This window comes from Protopterus annectens, chromosome 14.part0 (genome assembly GCF_019279795.1).
Source record: "Protopterus annectens isolate FY-2018-M chromosome 14.part0, PAN1.0, whole genome shotgun sequence".
In the NCBI taxonomy this organism is placed as follows: Eukaryota; Metazoa; Chordata; order Ceratodontiformes; family Protopteridae; genus Protopterus; species Protopterus annectens.
In genome coordinates, this window is record NC_056748.1 from 1,086,311,539 (window position 1) to 1,086,331,357 (window position 19,819).

The 19,819-nt window shown below is 41.7% G+C and overlaps 1 protein-coding gene across 1 annotated transcript in view; it reads left to right on the forward strand.

Moving 5' to 3' along the window:
* GHITM (growth hormone inducible transmembrane protein) overlaps window positions 1-19,819 on the forward strand; it is a 716,610-nt gene that overhangs the window by 89,459 nt on the left and 607,332 nt on the right. The window contains exon 2 of the mRNA XM_044056881.1: window positions 10,036-10,189. Coding sequence (XP_043912816.1) covers window positions 10,061-10,189 — 129 coding nt within the window. The 5' untranslated portion in view covers window positions 10,036-10,060. The remainder of the gene's footprint in view (window positions 1-10,035; window positions 10,190-19,819) is intronic.

Here is a 19,819-nt window from a genome sequence, read left to right on the forward strand (position 1 = left end):
TTCTCCGAATTCTAGGCCTGATGGCGACAATGATCCTCATGCCACCCCGAGTCGGGAAAAAAAATGTTGGACCCAATGCAAGCTTTGGAATTCCAGGTACCATTGCTGGATTTTGTGAAATGAGTTACAATTGTGGAGTGAGTCTTTACCTACCCTTTTCATTCCAGACCCTAGTTCAGTCAGTCCAGATGAACTGTTCAGATTTGTCTTGCACTCCCTTGTACACTGCTACCCATGTAAAATCTGATCATTCAGACACTACAAAACACACAAATGCTAAAGAATTGTTAGCAGGAATTCAACTTTAAAAGTTCTCCACAACTAAGGATCTTTAGTCCCCTTTTTGTTGGTCTCAGTCATGTGGTACCTGAACAAACAAGGGAATACAGGGTCATACCCTCTTTGTCAGTTTGTGTTGGCCTGGAATCCAGTATTATAGCCTTCTCTAAGGCTTCAGTCCTCCTACATCCTGTCGGAGCAAAACATAGTGGCAGACGGACCCTTGCAAGTGAAAACTCAGGACTGAGGTCATCCTGGGTTTGTTCCAGGTTTGTTTTTTTTGGGGGGGGGGGGGCACTTCAAATAGATCTGTTTACCTCCTTTCAAAACAGTTGGAAAAATTGTTTTGAGACATCCTTACAATCATGGTTTGTGGACAGAAGAATTTTCCTCTCCCTCGGATGGGAATGTTCCTTCATGCATTTCCATCTTATCCACTGATACCCAAGGTACTTCTGAAGATTCAGAAAGAATTAACAAAGATCATTGTGGTTGACCCCCCTTTTGGCCCAGACAGATTTGGTTCTTCCTTTTAATGGAATTGACAATTACAAGCTTCCTTACACTTTGGATTTGCATACACAGTGTCAGGGGCGACTGGTGCACCCCAACCTAGAATCATCTTGTCTGTCGATGGCAATTGCACTGTCTTGATACCTTTAGACATTTGTTCCATGAAGAAGTTTAGCAGATATTGAAGGAGGCAAGAACACCTGAAATTAGAAAACCTTATATTTACCAGTTTGAGGTTCTCTAGGTGGTTCCTCTCTGATATGAGAGAGCCTGGTATGGTGTTTAAACCCCCTTGGTTTTGAAATTTGTAAGACATGCTCAACAGTGGTTTAACTTGTGCATCTTTCAAGGTGCATTTTGCAGTCCCCTCTGCTCCAGTCTGTAGATCCCCCTTTTTCGGTTCTTTGTAGTCAAGCACTTTATGAAAGGAGTGCTGTACTTGAGACCTCCTTGAAAGCACATTCTTCTTCCTTGGTGTATCAACTTTCTTACTGAACTTGTCTCCTTTTGAACCTGCCTTTCAGGCTGACGTTTTGAGGCTCATCATGTGGAAAACTGTTTTGTTTATTGCTCTCATATCTGCAGTGCAAGTTCATGAGCTGCAGGCTTTCGTGGTAGGCCAACCTCCTGATTTCCACAAGGTTTCAATCTTCATTTTTATTCTTGACCCTTGGGTTTAGTTCCAAGCATCAGAACTGTCTTGGTTGTTTCCATAGCTTGCACAGGCTAAAAAATACTCTCTAGCTTAAACCTTACCCACATTGCATGTCTCCTAGTTAGTTACCTCTGATCTCATTTGCCACTTTCTTGGACAGACGAGTTCGCCTTCACTCAAGCGAAATCAGTTGTATTCTGTCCTTGGTTTTCCACTGAGTCTAGTCCCTTTTTTGCTTTTTCGCCTATCCTTCTTTTACTTGTTTAAGTCATTGTTACCATTGTTGGTATTTTTCTCCCTTTCCGTACACTGTTTACTTCTTGCCTACCATTGCTGATAGATTTCTCCCATTGCCATACACCTAGGTGTACGTTTCTATTCTTTCTCTTTAGCCTTTAAAAAAAATACTATTTTGTCTTCAGTTTGCCTTTGAACCTTTTATGAGTGTGTGTTGAGTGTCTCTCTCTGCATTACTATGGCTGACAAACCTAAAGTCCCCGAAATGCCAACAGTGTGAACACCGTTCCTTCTTCAGACACCCGCTTTGTGTGTCTGTTGTTTGGGACCACTTCAGCTGTAGGAAGACTCTAGGATTTGTCATGGCTTCAGTCACCGAGCATTAGCAGAAGTAAACAAATAAGCTATTAAAAGGTTTATATCTGCTGGTAAAAGCAAGACTGATATTTCGTCTCCTTTCTCTCAGAAGACCAAGAAGAGAAGCATGTGTATGCCTCCTTCTCCAGTGACTGTTAAGCGTGAAACTGTCGCTGCCAAACAGTCCCTCGGCTCTGATGAATATTGATACTATGGTGTCTGCACCGACACCCTCCATTACTTTAAACCTTCGACCGTGAGGGCTTTGGCACAGATTCAGACTGACTTGTTTCGACAAATCCAAGCTCCGAGCACGGTTTCAGTGCTTACTTATTAGATGCAGAATATTTCTACATGGCAAGCACCTTTGTCAGTATTCCTCATCTATCGATCCCTTTGCTGGGGAATTACTAGAGGTCTTTTTACGTAGACCCAGATCTTCTGTGTCTTCTGTCCAGTCCACCAAAAGCCTAACAGAGACTGATGAGAAAATTTTATGGGTGAGAGGAATTTCAGGTGCTCCCTTGGCCCGATCCATTCAGTTGCCAAACATTCTTTCACTGTGTTGACTACTCCTGTAATCTCCTCCGAGGCCTTGGAGATCTCAGCTTTTAGTTTTTCGGCGTTAGCTGCATACGTTCAGAAAGTCACTGTTACTTCTGCACAAATTCAAGCTCTGAGTTCTTTGGCTGTGTTGGACCCAGAGACCTCCCGGAGCCATAGCTGCCTTGTTGGTCTCTAGGGGAAAGAGTTGAGACTCCTTTTTTCGGAGCCGTCCCTGTGCCTTGGAGTTTCAGCTGGGGTTAGCCTGGCACTGGCTTTTGTCTTTGTGGCTATCTTGTACCAGGGAGTGACCACTGTTCCGAGGCAGTCTATCTCCGTTCTGGGCTCCCTTTCCTCTTTGGCAGGTTCAGCCTTCAAGGCCATGCAGAGGGCCTTGTCTGCCTCAGCCACTCAGTTGACCTCTTCCTTGAAGCATGTTCCTTCCTCTAGTCCAATTCTCCAGCCAGCTCCTCCACTGGCACAGAGAATGCTAAAACCTCAGGACACTTTTTTTGGTTCAAGTTCTGTCTGAAGAAAAAGAGGAAGCCCTTGGAATCCATCACAGAAGATACTGACTCTTGATGAGGAAGAGTCCCCCAGATCACCTCCTGATGTCTCCTTTTGGAGAAATTCTGAATATTTTGAAACTGAGGTGATTGGAACTCCCAAAACCTGACCCCTTAATCAGTATACCTGCAGGCTTTTCTCACTCGCCCGTTTACCTCTTGGGTGACTCAGTCTGCTACTGATCTTAATTCAGTTGATTGCTCAATGGGTGTAGAAGACATGTGACTCCATTGAGCCTTTTCTCAGGAGACCAGATAAAATTTTATCCCCTCCGGATGAAACAATTTTGGGCAAAGGGTTTAGCGGTAGATGCCATGGTCATAGCAGCAACCACAAAAAAGGAACTAGCTGAGGAAAGTTCCTCTATCCATTCACCCAGCAGAGAGTCCTGGATGATGGATATATCTGGCAAGTGGATTTATGTCTCATCAACCTTTGCAGTATGGTATTTGAATTTTTTTGACACATTTCACCAGGCTTCAAAGGGGATCAAAGCGCTATGAGCTGTCTTTGAGGTACAAGACAAAGTTGCTTCTCTGTTGGCTACCATGGAGTCTGTGTCTAATTTGTGCATGAGGCTCATTGCACATGCAGCCAAAGGGACTACTAGAGCAGTGGGTTCAAGCGTAGCCATAAGGAGACGTGCTTGGATGCGACTTTGTGGACCCACTTAAGTTTTCATTCGTCATTGCTCCCTTTGATGGATCATCCTTGTTTGGCCCAGAGGTTAGAGAAATATTATCCAGGTGTGAGAAAGATGGAAAGACCCTTTTTCCTTTTGAGCATATGTTATTCCACTCCTCCAAAGACCTGTTTCCAGGATCAGAGAGTGGGTGGAAAAATGTGATTCAAAAAAATCCAGAGGGCCTTTTCAAGATACCCTTGATGAAAGTTCCTGTAGGGGCAGAGGGGGGAACTTTAATGGAAGACACCGTCCACGCGGCAGAGATGGCCCACAAAACCAGAGTTTTTGAGAGAGAGTTAGGGTTTCAGCGTTCCTGAACGGAGTCCCATTTGCCTTCCTCTGGAGCCAGTCAGGCACTTATCCCAGCATCTAATTGCCTGGCTAGAAATCACATCAGATACATGGGTGTGGAGGATTATATTCAGAAGCTATGTCATACCCTCTTCTCTTCCCCCTCACTTTCCCAGAAGAATCCCCAATGTTTTTCTCACTCAGAGGGGAAATAGCAGTCCAAGAGATCCCAAAACTGCTAGAAAAGAGAGTCATCCAAGAAGACCCAACAAACCAGTTAGAGTTCAGAACTTGCTCAAGATTCTTTTTAGTGCCAAAAATGACAGGGGACTGAGACCAACTTTGGCTCTCTGCTTGAACAAATCTGTTTGACAAATTTTTGGATAGTCACGATAACAGTCCATTCTCTCCATTTCTGGGGAAAGACTACTGGATGTGCTCGATAGATCTTCAGGATGCGTATTACCACATGAAAATGGGCAAACATTCCAGGAGGGTCCTCTGCTTCAGGCTGGGAGCCAGTCGCTATCGGTTCTGCCAATTGGTCTCACCACAGCCCCCTGGGTGTTCACCAAATGCATGGTGGTAGTAGCAGCTTACTTGAGACCTGCAAGGTTTCCAGAAATTTCCATATTTGGACAACTGGCTGCTTGTCACTCCAACTAGGCATGTGATTATAGCGAGACGTTGCATCCTACAGACTTTATTCCAATCTAGGAATTGCAGTGAATTACGAAAAGTCTCCGCTGACTCATCTCAAATCTTGGAGTTCATAGGAGCAAAACAATGCAAAAATGTTCATAGCCTCCCTTCCACAAATGAGAGAGGAAAAAAAAAAAAATCCGGATACAAGTTTGAAAGATTCAGCACAAAAAGTACCGTCCTGTCTAGTTTTACAAGCTTTCTGTTCTATAGCGGTGACTATAATTCTATTTGTCTTGGCAAGATTTCATATGTGAATTCTTCAGTGGATACTTGCAGCTAAAGTGGTCTATACTCCACCTGCCTATGTTGGATCAGATTTAATTACCAGTCTTTGCAGAAAAGATCTAACTTGGTGGATGCACTCTGAGGACATTCTTCTAGGCCGCCTCTTTCTCCCACACCAAGGCCATAGAAACCACAGACGCCTTACAGATGGGGTGGGGGGCATTATCTGGGCAGGGCCATGCAGGATACTTGGTCTTTCATCAAGGCCAGTTTACATATTAACGCAGTGCTTTTAGCATTGCAGGCCTTTCAACCTGTTCTCCCTCTTGAGACTATTGTGATCCAAACAGACATGTCTGTAGTTTGGTACATTAAACAAGGGGGAACCAAATCTTACCCTGTTACCCTCTATCTAGAAGCAATCAGTGTGTGGCAGTGGGTGGTTTCTTCCAACCAATTTCTGATAGCAACGTGTATTCTGGGGAGATCCAGTGTGATAACAGACAAATTGAGCAGGTCAATTCTTCTACCTTACGAGTGGTCCCTCAATTCAAGAGTGGCAGAAAAGATTTTCCACCAATGGGACCAGCCCTGCTAGTCTCTGAATGACCAGTGCAGCAAACTACTGCACCTTAATCCCCCACTGGGGAGTCATCCAGGGGAGCTGTTTTACACAGTTGGCCCCCAAGACTCCTCTAAGCATTTCCCCTGCTTCCCTTAATTCCAAAGTTCCTTCAGAAAGCCCTAAAGTTGAACATAGTAATCCTCATTGCCCCTTATTGGCCGCGACAGATTTGTTTCCCTTTTCACTGGGCTTACCTGATAACACCTTGGACTCTGGATCCAACTCCAGACCTCCGCTCTCATCCAGAGAACCTGATTCACCCAAAGCTTTAGAACCTCAGGCTGACAGAATGACTTCTCCAGTTCCTTTAATTGCCAGGCATACAGAATTTTACTAGCCTGTCATAAGATATCCACATGTAAACTTTTTATATATAGAGTTAAATGGAAGGGATTTACCTTTTGGTCCTGTGAAAGGAATATTGAACCCCTTTCAACACCCATCAAAAAGATTTTAGAATTCGTATCCTCTTTAATGTAGGAGCATACTCCTCTACTATAAAAATCCAGCTGGCAGCGACTTCTAATTTTTATAATGGTTTTGGGGACAATTCTTTGGCTTCATATAAGGTATATAAAGCATTTTTAAAAAGAACTTGATTTTTCATAGAGAGTTGTCTTAAAGACAAATACCTTTTTCCTTCCTAAGGTAGTGTCAGACACCAGTATTAATCTTCAGTATTCTTTCCCAATTTTTCTAATAAAGGAGAATATACCCTTCATTTGTTGGATGTTCACAGACCGTTATGTTCTTACCTTCACAGAATGAAAGATTTTCGAAGTTAGAACAAGACTAATCGTTTTGTATCCTTATTACGAAGATTGTCAATCCAGTCAGCAAAGTAACTGTAGCCAAATGGCTAAAAGACTGTATAGCCTTTATTTATGACAAAAAGAATATTGAATTGACTAGAAGGGCAAAGGCTCACTCTAAAAGATCCATGGTTACATCAGCAGTTTTTCAATCTTTAACTGCTTTGGATGACATTTGTGCAGCAGTTACTTGGGCCTCCCCTCTTAGCTTTTATTACTGATTTGCAAATTGGACCTGGTCTCCAGGGGAAGAGCATCATTTGGGTCAGTTTTGCTCAGGAATAAGTTTCCTTGAGTCTGCCCAAAATCTAAGGTAGCTGGGGATTCTGTCCCATGGGTCAAAGGATGAAATGAAGCTTGACAACTTCATATTAAGTATGTACTCACCATAATGTTCCATCTGAATTGCCCATCTTCATTTATCCTCTACTTCCCTCCCTCTTTCCCCCGGCCTTGCTAAAGTCCTTTGGTGGAACGAGTAGGGCATATACTCCAAGTTTTACTACTAGTGGGTATGATTTCACCAGTTTTCCTGTCTTAACATCTATTTAGCTCTAATCTGCAAACTTTATCTGAGGTAACTAGGAGAGATGCATTGTGGGTAGGGTTTAAGCTAGAGAGTTGTTTGGCCTGCGCAAGCTGTGGAAACTGAGACAGTTCCGATGCTCAGAACTGAACCCAAGGGTCAAGATTAAATTAGGATGGACAACTCTGATGGAGCATTATGGTTATACATAACTTTTTTATGCCCAAAGTTGTTTGAGTTGGCTTTGAATCAAAATGTCAATCTCTCTGTAATTAATCCAGATTCTCAAAACCAGGGAGAGAGGATTTTGTGTACTCTAGATGTGCATAGGCAGCTCAGGTAATATTTTGACAAAACCATATCTTTTAGAAAAGCCGATCAGCTGTTTCTTATGATGGTAGAAAGAAGGGACAACCTGTGTCTGTATTAACCTTTTTTAGGTGGTTGTCCATTGCTATTGCCTTTTGTTGTACTAGTCATTGTAAGTCTGTACCAGGCAGTATCAAGGCATATTCTGCTTGAGACTTTGTATCTACAGTGGCATATTAGAAAAAGGTAGACTCTAGTAGGACTTAGAGGTAGTAACTTGGTCCTCTGTACATCTACAAAGCATTGCAAACTGGATTCCTTTTCCAGGTCAAAAACTGGCTTTGCTGGGACCATTCTCCAGGGGCAACTTGATCCTTATCCTTCCACCTCCCAGATTGAATAGGCTTTGATAATCTCTCTGTATAGCCCAAACGATCTGCAGCAGTGAGATTGCAACCTGTGAACAACTGTACTATGTTCATCACTTACCGTAAATGTTCAGATTCCTCACTGCCACAGTAGCCAAACTGACCTGCCATTCCCCTTCCTTAATATAGTTATTTGTGATGGATTACTGTTGTGTATTTAGAGGTTCAAGATGAGTAAGCATGCACTCACTTATTCTCGCTCTCTTTTTATCGATGTGAAAGTCCTGAATTTTTCCTCTCCGACTGCTGATTTTCCTCCTTTAGGCTGACCAGTCAGCAGTCGGTGAAGGTATGGGAGGGAGCCAGAGCTTTGTGAAGCTGACTGGTTGCTGTATCTTAGGCAGAATGCTAACAATATGGTCAAAGGCTACTGCAGCAGTGAGGAATTTGAACAGCTACTGCTACAGTAAGTGAAACTTTCACAACTGTACTTCGAAAGACTTTGGAAGGAATAATTTCATTCATAACACATGTTGGGTTTTCATTCCAGGATTGGAGGTGTTGGGGAATTCAGTCCTATAAAGGACAAGTACCAGTGATGTGGCTGTATAGTTTCTTGCCTAATCAGTAAGCTGTAACTGCAGAGTCTAAGATGAAGAAAGTTGTACATTAGTTGTATGAAGTACTTTCCAGTAACCACAGATATGATGCAATGTGCATCTGCAGTACTGGCCCTCTGTTAATAAAGGTGAGTGTTTTTTTGTCATGGTACTCTGGTAAGATGGCATATTGCGTGGATGCCTTGCAGCCTTGACAGAAGTTTAAATGCTGTCTTGTGACACTGTGACTTTAATACTGTTCTTTCTAGATTCTGTGTGTACAGAGGGTAGAGACCCAAGGCTGTGATGCCACTGTTATCACATGTATAATGGCAGTAGTGGTGGTGTGATGCTGGTGGCCACCTTCACTTGTTGCAGTCTTTTATGTGTGATGTCTGGTACATTAGGAGTGTGTTATCCTCTCTGCATGAGAGGAAGTGGCAGATGATTGAGTTCGTCTTTGTCTTATTATTTTTAGGTGGATTACTTTGTGTTTTAAAAATCTGCCCCTCCGTTTTTCTGACTAGTTGTAGATTGACAGGTTGCTAACTTGGGCAGATGGGGTAGCTTGGGCATACCTCTTAACCAGTTAGTGCAAGAAAGTAATGGGGGGGGGCAAAGGCCCAAAAATAGGGACATATTTTAAATATTGCTCTGATAAACATAGAAGGTTGCTAGAATAACAGGACTTGTGTCAGCATGTGTTATAAAGGATATGAAGTCTGAAACTCATATGTCATTATTTAGTGACTTCAATCTTGGGTGATTTGCCAAAAAACACTGAGGAACAGACGTAGTAAAAAATCAAGGCGTTCTGAGAAAATCTGGACTGTTGTGAGGTATGAGCTTGGGTGATACTCGCAGCTTAAATCTGGAAGTTACCTTTGGAGCCTTTGGCAGTGGTGCTGCCCAGAATTCCTTGGTAACAAAATGAATTTGTATATTAGAGTTGCATAACATACAAACCACAACAGCAAACTTGGATAGTATGGTTCCTGTTGAAACTGTACTGTGCCTTCCACAGAACAGTGAGCCTAGAAATATGATTAGGGAGCACAAATAGGAAGCCCAAGGTAATTGTATTTACTGTGAACCTCTTCGCAGCATATAAGTATGGGAGTTGTAGGGGGGCACAGATCTCTATATCCGGCAATGTAAGCTCAGAGCCCCCCCCCCTTCATAAACACTTCAAAGGTATTGCAGTAGTAGTTGAGATTTGCTGTATTTATTTTGCAGTTGCTAACTTTGTAAGTGTTATTTTTACTCCTTTTGGGGATCTCTGTTATAATAAAACATTTGCTGGATATGCAGGGGCCAATGGTGGTGGTTGGCTTGTAGGCAGTATTATTTCTGCCTCAATAGTAGGTCCTTACGTGAATTAAATATTAGGAGTAGCTGATGTAACCATGTAATGTAATGCAATTTCTGAAACCTAATCTAATATTAGGAGTAGGAAATATAACTTGGTATCCTTATGAGAAAAAGTGAGGCATAGGTGAAGCCATATTTTGGTTGAATTCCTCCAAACCAAAAATTGAGGTGTGGCAAGGATGTTGCTTTAGAATACTTGTGAAAAGGATAAGAGCTGCACAGCATGTTTCAGGAGAGAGAATATGCTCCTCTAAAGGAAGAGGGGCTGGCTACGAAGACTCGACCTGTTGATTTGTAGTGAAGATGAATGTTTGGGTATGATCGTAGTACAACAGCCACTAATTACATGTTTTCTGTCTCTGTTCTAGTGTCGAAGTTTCTGCTGCTGCCAACATGTTCGCAGCAAGAGTGTGCTTACGGAATCTTCCGATCCAGTGCTTTCGCCCTATGCTGGCCCCAGTGTCTCCAGCTGTAAGGAACTCCACAGTGAAGACCATTCAGTGGCTTCAACAGCCAAAACAGGTTAGCCGGTGGATTATTATAACCTTGCATGACTTTTGGTCAGATTGTTTGATACCTGCAATACTAGCCTAGTGATGGTTTCTGTGAAATGTAAAATTTCAGCTTATGAGCACAAGTTGAGAAAAATCTGCATTCTTTGTCATCTTGAGTAGGAAGAATGTTTTTCTTAAAATTGTATAAAACATGTCTTGGTATGCCTGTGTTTGGCGCTTCTCCATTTAAGTTCTTATATTAATTTTCTTTAAAGTACATTGTTGCTATAGCTGTATAGCTCTAATTTGTTTTCTAATGCTTTGTGTGGCTCTTCTGCCAAACCTCAACAGTATTTATCAAAAACATGAATTGGCATACTGTGAAGTTAGCCAACTTTTCAACTCCAGCTTATAAGCACACCTCCGTCATAGTACTTTCCACAAACTGCAGTGGATACCCTGTAAAAGCAAACTGAGCTTACCAGAGTTTACTCGTCACTATGTGACATTGGTCATGGTTCATCTCACTAATCTCTTGATATATGCTAAACAGAACTTTTTGAGATAAAAACGGAGAAAAGTTAGTAGAAAACCAGCAAAGCCGTACACCAAGCACATGCTTGCTAACCTTGTATGAAACTAATACCTACAGAATTGTGAATTTAACTATTTTTAGCAACCTGCCTTAAAAAGAACCTGTAAATCCTACTTCTGCACATTTTGGACATGACACTGTTGCTTTTACCTTGGACAGACAGTAAGTAGCATTTGCTACTTTAGGTCATATGTACCTACCAGGTTATTTATCTTTGAAGAACTATAGAAAGATTGCTATATATTCTCATGAAGTTTCTAGCCATTGTAAGTACAAATAACCCAGAGACAGGCATATCCATTCTTGTCATTGAGTGACAAGGGTACTATACTGGGATGAATGTGTGGTTACTCATCAGTTCATCTGGTAAAGTCTTAATAGTGTAAGAGGAGGAGGACTTTTCTTTTATGTAGAGAGGAAGATTTACAAAGAAGTGTGTTTCTCTGATTAATTTTGAAGGACTCTATAATGTTTAGTTTGTATTGCAAGAGGTCTAGATATCTTGAGTGAGTGTTTTATGCCACCCTCCTCCTTTGGATTTTTCTGACAGGATAGAGTCTATTGAGACTTTGTACAGAAGGCCGAGACCTCTGCTCGGTAGCCTATTTAACAGACGCAGGACACTGCTTTGACCGTCCCTGTAGTTCTTATGATTTAGGCCCTTGATTTTTCTCATTTTAAAAAAAAAAAAAAAGGTGTTGTGACGATAGAAGGTACTGCCAGCTATGCCAAGAGAAATAGGGCACTGAATTTGTAGCATATGCCAGTACAGCTACCTGGAATTGATTTGTACAGATGCTTGTGCTGAAAAAGTATCAACAGTGTGCCCTGCTGGAAGGAAAAATGATGTATGTACTTTATTGTAACTGTTTTAATGCATACTTTTTCCCTTCCAGGATATGCTGTTACAAGGTTAATCCAGTTTATGTTAACATGTATATGAAATTAAATTACTTTGTGTTAAGCCATGAAGATCTTATCCCCCAGTTTTGAAGGGAGCCAGAGACACACAATGTCTGTACTAGAGAATAAGTTGTAGCTCCTGCAGGAAGAGAGGAGTGGCTTTTATGGCTTCGAATACCAGCAGTTTCACCACATCTGAGCAATGCTCTGTGTATTGTAGCACATAGGTGCTAAACTCTGGTAGCTTCTAGTGAAGGGGGATAGTGCGGGAGAATGTATGTGATGCCATTCTGTATGGAAATAATTTTTTTTTTAATATTAGAGGAGAATGAAGTATCAGCAGCATTCTGTATTCTACCTTGGATTTGACAGCAAGGACCACTCGCCTATCTTGCCTTGCTCTATTCAGTAAATAGGAACAAATTAATCAGAACAGATAGTGAGACTAGATGATACTGTTCTATAACTGTGTGCAACTTTCCATCAGTGGTGTTTTTTAATACTTCCTGTGACAAACTACATTTTGTATTTTCTTGTTTTATATAGTAAATGTATTTAAACTTTTCATTGTGGCTGGTACTTCTTAGAAAAAGTTCTGAGAGTATTTGCATATATTTATTTATTATCTAGCCACTCCTGAAGCCTTGCTGTTAGGTAAAGAATTACCATTTGTATTAATAATAAACTTGTACAGAGTATAATTGTATTCCCTTGTAAGAGCCTTAAAGTAGCTGGCAGGGATTCTGGTGGCAGTGGTAACTACCTTTGTAGTCTGGGCAGAAGGGGGCATAGCAGGTGAATCTGTGCCAACCTTTCCCAAGGGTGTGTGTGTGTGTGTGTGTGTGTGTGTGTGTGTGTGTGTGTGCGCTATCTGTTTGGAGCAGGGACAAAACGACTCTGGTTTCAGAGAGAGGGTGCTGGAGGACTTGGCTTGGAACCCCGGCTAATGACTCTGCTGTAAAGCTGTGCCAGTGGGAAGTCTTATTGGGGGTGTGGGAAGTTTTATTGGGGGTCTGGAAAGAGAGAGGAACCAGCCCCAGGACTGAGTGTGTTCCCTGTATGCTGTTAAGGGAAGTTGTGTTTGATGCAGAGAGGTTTCTATCTGGAAATACTGAATGTATCCATTTTTATATAAAGTAAACGTTCCTCTCCAGTGTCAGTGGTGAGGATTCAGGCTCCTAGATTACTGGCCAAGCATGGGGACGTCCCGGTGTTGAAGTTGTCAGATGTTTGGACATGTACATACTGAAAGGGGTGTTGCGCTCTGTGACTAGCCTGCTAACAATGTACGTACTAAAAGTTGCATTATACTTGGTGACTGACCTACTAATAATGTGGTGTATTCATTTCCTGTTGTCTTCATTCATAATCTTTTCTCCCACAAAAAAATAAATAAAAAATGTTCCCACTCCCATCTGTTCTGAAATTTTTTTAATGGTATTCTTTCTCTTTTCCTATGCCTCTGTTTTTCAGACATGTCTATCTATGCCCTATGCTGTTCATTTTTGTGGCCATAAAATGTTCTATGCATTAGTTTTATGTTTATATCAGTTGTATGAAATTCATACAAATGTACTTTGGTTATTGCCTGCAATTTTCTTGCGGCTATTTTTTTGTATGTTAAATATTTGACTTTCTTATCTGGAGTACCCTAAAATTATATTTTTGAATTATAACGGTTGTTTCTCTGAAATTCTTTTAAAGCTAATGTGATGTATAATAAATTTGTGAACTAATGCATTCAGTATTTTTTCGTGAGTGCCCTCTGAAAGTGGGTTTGTCTAGCAGGGCTAACCCAACTAACACAATGTAATTGTATAAGACATAGGCTTTGAATCACAGAAAGAAATGGTAGTCAGTTACAGAATACCCAGAGAAAGTGGTTAAACTAGATAGCTAGTTATCTAGAGATGGAGGTGGAGCAGGTTAAGCCCATAGTGCACGGCAGTAAAATGTTGCTTTTTAAGGGGGGGGGGTTCTGGGTCTTGCTTACATTGTAGAATGAGAGGGTTGGAAACCTCCTCTTTTTAGGTAGAGGTGCCCTCCCCACAGACTTTCTAGCTGCCTGTTGATAATAGTGGTGTTTGGCTCTTGGTCCCTATAATATATAAATAAATATACATATATACACAAAATATATATTGTATTACATTATATAAAGGTGTGTGTATCTATAATATAATTTTATTTACATTTGTTTACTGGGTAGTGTCCAACTGGGCTGGTGGCCCGTTTTTCAGTGGAGATCCGGGGAGAAAAGCTCCAGAAAATACAAGACAAAAATAGTTACCATACAAATGTTTATGCAAACAAAAAGATTAGATGATGATCTTCATTATAACTACAACATTATAAATGTAAATCCCAGGGATCTGGATATCTAAGTAAAAACTGAAAAGCAGGCCGTGAGCAGACCTAACTGAAAAGACATGTCAGTGTTGAAGAAAGTAAACATTGAGATTTTGGATCATTAAAATAATGTACAGACCAAAAAGGCAGTGAGGAAGTAATTTAATTGTAACATTGGAGGACTACTAGCCATTGAGCTATAGTAGAGGAAAAGAGTATAGGTGAGAGAGAGAGAGGAGCGGAAGAGTAGGAGAGCGGAGTTGTTCAGGCAAACTACAGGGGCAAAAGCCAGTTGCTTTTAAGATATTTTTTTGTTTTAAATGAAGTAAATGAAGAATAGCAGGACATGCATTGTGTGCTAGGAGAAGAGCATTTCAGAACTTAGCTACTTTGAGTAGTGGGAGTCCCTATGGTAGTTATGCGACTGTGTCATTCTGAGCAGTGGCCTATTGGAAGATCTAAAGGACCTGCTGTTTATACCTGTAGTTGGGAGTAAGGTTGTAATTGCGGGGCAGCTATGATGGTTGTGTACAATTTTGTGGGCAAGGGTAAGTTGGTTTAAGGTTAACAGGTTTGGAAGTTCTAGCCAGTTAAGCTGAAGAGTAGAACAATGATGGGTTTTGTGCAGATGATTTGTGGCAAACTTTGCAGTTTTGTTATAGCAGGATTCAAGGTTGGGCAGGTCAGCCTTGCATACATTGAAAATATGAGGGCAGTAGAGAGTTGTTGAGATCTAGATGTGGCTAGTCTAGCTTGGGGTGTTATGTAAGGTTTGGCTCTGTAGAGAGCACCGAGCTTGGAACTGACTTTTTTTGATTGGGAAATGTGAATATCAAATATGAGATGGCCATCTATTGTAATACCTAGGAGTGTGGCCTGGTTTGTTGGCTCAATTATGGTACCATTTGTGGAGTGAGTAGAGAGGAGTAGGTAGTTGGACTTGGTCGTCTGTTTGTGAAGATTATTAATTTTGTCTTGTTTGAGTTTAGAATGAGTTGGTGGATTGAGAATATTTCAGTTTGGTGGCTTGATGAGAATATTTCAGTTTCTTGGAAAGCTTTTTGCATCTTTTCTTTTAGTTCTCTTATCTGCTCCACCCCTTCACCACAAGAAGTATAATCTGCGCATTGTATGATTGAGGCAAGTTTTGGGTTGCTGTATTAAGGTTATTAGTAAATATGATAGAGAAGGGGCCACGTATTGAACCTTGGGGTACACCAGTGGCTACTGGCAGTAGTGGGGGGAGTTCGTTTTCCCACTTAAGTTGCCTGTTGACGGTTTGATAGATAACTGAAAAACCATGAAAGGGATGCCGGACTGAGTTTGTATGTAGCGAGTTTGTTTAGTAGCAATTGGTGGGAAATGGTGTCAGAGGTTTTTGACATGTCCAAGAAAATTGCAGACTAGTTGTCCATTGTTCATAAGGTGGTGAATAGTACTGGTGAATGATAACAAGCTGTGTTTGTACTGTACTGGGGTCAAAAGCCATGCTGAGAATCTGATAGAAGGTTTAGTTGTAAGGTGGTTTAGTAGTTGTAGCTGAATACATTTCTCTAGTATTTTGGCGAAGTGTGGGAGGATAGCAATGGGGTGATAGTCTGACATTTCTGTAGAGGGGCCACCCTTGTGGAAGGGGGTGATGTGAGCGACTTTCCAGAGGAGGGGCACACATTGTTCGGAGATAGAATGATCATTCTATCTGTATATTAATAATCAATGGGTGGAGCAGCAAGTTTTAGGAATTTGGTAGTTGATCTTCAGCCAGGCAGCAAGGTTTTAGTTTGCTTAGGAGCTTTTTAATGCAAGATGTTTGAATTCGCTTAAAGGATGAGTTAGTGAAACTAGACCCTAAGGAGGGGAGTGTGCGAGGAAGTTGTTTGTGTTTAGCTAGGAGGTAGTTAATGAAATGTGAGTTAAACTGTGACTAAGGGTATGGAGATATTGGCTGTCAAAGGAGTGGGGGTGATGGATTTACCAGGGTTGAGGAGGAAGTTGACTGTTGCCAGAATTTTGTGGGTTATGAAGGAACTTTTGTTGAGAGGCTTGGAAGTAGTGCTTTTTATCACTGGTAATTCTTTAGTTTGGTTTCTTAGTTGCTAAGTGATGGTCTGATTTCTCTCCTGGCTCTGTCTCTTTGTTTAATTAGTTGTTTAGTCTCATGGAAAGCCGTGGTAGTTTGGATTTGGAGCGTATTTTTCAGGTGGGGGCTAGGCTGTTTAGTATTTTGTTAAATTCGACTGCAAGGTCCAGGTTTAGGTTTTTTAATGGGGACCAATCAATCGCAGTGTGTTAGTAATAGATTGAATAGTGCAGGTGAGAAATGTTTTTTTTCTGTGTTTTTTTTTTTTTTTTTTTTTTTTAAACTGTGTGTGTAATATATAAATATATATATATATATATATATATATATATATATATATATATATATATATATATATATATATATAGAGAGAGAGATAGTACGAGTATGAATTCTTTTTCTGAGTAGAGATGTATGAGCATGGTCACCAAGACTGATAGGAAGGCAGATGGCTTGGTCACTTGGATTGGCTTGTTAATATCTAGTCCAGTAGTGATGACGCACACTTTTTTTTTAGAGTGTCTGTGTGAGTGGGACAGTTTATAACTTGGGAGGAAATTGTATAGATTAATCTTGACTGGCTCTCCTGCTCTTCAAACTGCCCTACTAAACATCACCTTGATACTTTCTTGATTGAATGTGTAGGCAGACCATGAGGGGAGAAGTTTTATGATGGGAAGGTTGTTGCTAGGGGGCAGATATGCAGCTGCTGCTATTATGGTTTTATGAGGATTTATTAGGAGGTGGTTTTATGAGGATTTATTAGGAGGTTGGTGGTGAGAATATCTGAACTGGGGATGTCTGGAGGTGTACAGGTTTTACATTTTTTTTTTTTAGTTTTAATGAGTCTTTAAACATAACTGCTACACCACCACCTCTTTTGCCAAGTCTGTCTTGTCTTATAATGTTATAGCTGCTGAAAGTAATTTCAGAGTCTTTGATGTGAGGTTTTAATCTGGTCTCTGTTATAACAGCTATGTCAGGAGAATAGGTATCTAGAACAGCATGAAATTCACTTATTTTATTTGACAAGGCTTCTAAGGTTGAAATGTATTAGTAGGTCAGATTTGGAGGTCGTAGGTACATATGTATGTACATTTGTCCTAAAATGAGTTTGGTTACAGGAGTATATATATGAGAGTTTTGGAGGTGCAGTTGAGTTGGAGGTGTATTATTGTTTGAACCTGGGTTGAGATGGATATCTGCTAGTAGTTAAATATGTCTAAGTGAGTGCAGTAGTATGATGTTCATCGTGTTTCACTGTTGCAGTCATGACTGTAGGGTTCTCCCCTGCCGGCAGGCAGTCCTCGGTCGGCCAGAATCCCAAAGTCTGGGTCCGCCGGCTGTTCAGCCATGCTCCCTGACGTCAGAGTGCCAGGAGTACAAAGCTGACAGCCGACGCCATGTTCCCCAGTCTTTCTTGCCATGCGGTGATAGCAGTTCGCAAGTGCCGGTCGGCTGACTCCTGACAATTTTTTCTGAACAAACTTCTGTCCGAAGACTTTCTTCTCCTACTCAAAGCTAAGTACCCCGTTGGGGAAACTTTTTTCTTGCTCCAGTCCGATGTCAGAAAAAGTTAATAATTGTATTTCATGTGGGAAGCAAATACCTCATAAGGATTTTCATTCTTACTGTATTCCTTGCTTAGGCCCTGACCGCAACGTAGCTAGTTGTCGGTTTTGTGCTAGATTCAATCAACGTACAATTAAACGAAGGTACGATTTTGCATTTCATTACTTCGGTAGGCGTTTTAATTACAAAATGTCGTCTGATACGGTTCCGGCTTCCGGAGTTCACAAACGACACAAGGACAAAGACAGGCCTCCGAGGTCCAAATCAGACGATATCGTACAAGCAGAGCCAGCTTCAGGTTCAGCCGTCGTCAGTGAGGCGCTTTTGCAGCCCCTGTCGGCCATTTCGGAACCGATGGCCGAAACTGACTCCCACGAGGAGCCAACTAGGCCTTTGAATATTTTTGTTGCAGGACCTTCGGACAATGCTCCTTCGGATGTGTCTGGAGCCGCTGTGCAGGTACCGGCTTCCGAAGGGGTTTTCAGGCCTACTCGGCTTCTAATAAAGGCAAAGCCAAAGACAAAGGCAAAGACTCCTTCCAAATCAAAGACCGCAACACAGGCCTCTTCTGATCCGGCTCCCAAGTCACAGAAACAGTTACTTAAGATGGCGGAGGACTTGCTTACTATGATTAGGGGTTCACATCCCCCTCCAGATAAAAGGCCAAGGCAGGAAGTTTATTATGACTCCTCTGATCAGGCTTCTGTTTCTTCAGTTTCTTCTTCTGACCAGGAATATTCTTTCCCTCCTTATGAGGTTTCTGATGCTGAGGAATCCATTCCTTCAGCTTCTCCCCCTGAGGATTTCTCTTTTGGGGAAACTTTGCATGAAATGAGGGAACATTTCCACTGGGAAGGACAGGAGTATTCGGAATCTAAGAAAAGACTAAGGGATTTTCTTCTTCCCCAACATAGACCCCTGGCTATTCCTCCTATTTTGGATATTGTGGATGATGCTTTTTTGGAGGCTAACTTAACCCCTGACTCTCTTCCTCCAGCTCCTGTTAAGCCTGACAGATATTACAGGGTTCCTGATTCCCACCAGTTTTTATACAAGAACCCTAATGCTGACCCTGAAACCATTTCTCAGGGTCCTAAGGGAGTTAAGGCCGCTTCTGCTAAAAACCCCATTCCCACTGAGAAGGATTCCAGATCTTTAGAAAGATGGGGCAAAAAAGTGTACACTTCTGCTACGTTATCTATTAGGGCTTTAAACGGTCAGTTTCATATGCTGAAATACCAGCAATTTCTCCTGTCTGTTTTAAAACAAAAGCTAACTTCCATTTCCACCTGTGCAGATAAGGAATTACATGACTTAATGCATACCACTGAACAAGTTGGGAAGCATGGTTTACACTGTGGATTTGATGCCTTGGAGGCTTCTTGTAGGGCTGCTGCCTCTGGCACAGTAATTAGAAGGCATGCATGGTTAAAGGAACAAAATTTGCCAGATCAAGCAAAAGCTAAATTATTGGATGCCCCTGTTCAGCATAATGTTTTTGTTTGGATCTAAAGCTGAAGAGGTGATTAAAAAGATGGAGGACAAGGCAAAATCCATGCAAACAGTTAAAGATTTCTTACAAGTACAGCCACCCAGATTTAGTAGGAATTGGCCTACAAAAAATTGGTCCTTTCCCAATTCAGACAGGCCTCAGAGGGGTAGATACAGACGCTCCCGATGAAGGCCTCAAACGCAAGCCTCTTGCAGACCAAGACAGTGGACTGCTTCCACCCCTAGGGGAGGAGAGGACAGGTCGCAAACTCATAGGAAACAGACTCAATGACTCCCTCTGTTGGGCTGCAGGAACTTCTTGCCTGGAAGCCCCTCTCGGGGGGGGGGGGGGGGGGACTTTCTCTTTTTCGCCTAAATTGGACTCGTATAACCCAAGACAAGTGGGTTCTGGATGTGGTTTCGAGAGGTTACAAATTCCATTTTCATACCCTACCAAGGCCAAGCGGATGGCCAGATCTTCCAAAACATCAATGGACAGAGGCCTTAAACCAGGTGGAAGCTCTCTTGGCTATGAAAGCCATAGAACTAGTTCCACTTTCAGAGAAGGGACAAGGTTTTTACTCAAGGCTCTTTCTAGTCCCCAGGAAGCAAAATTCGTGGAGGCCCATTCTGGATCTGTCAGTCTTGAACACTTTTCTAGAGATTCT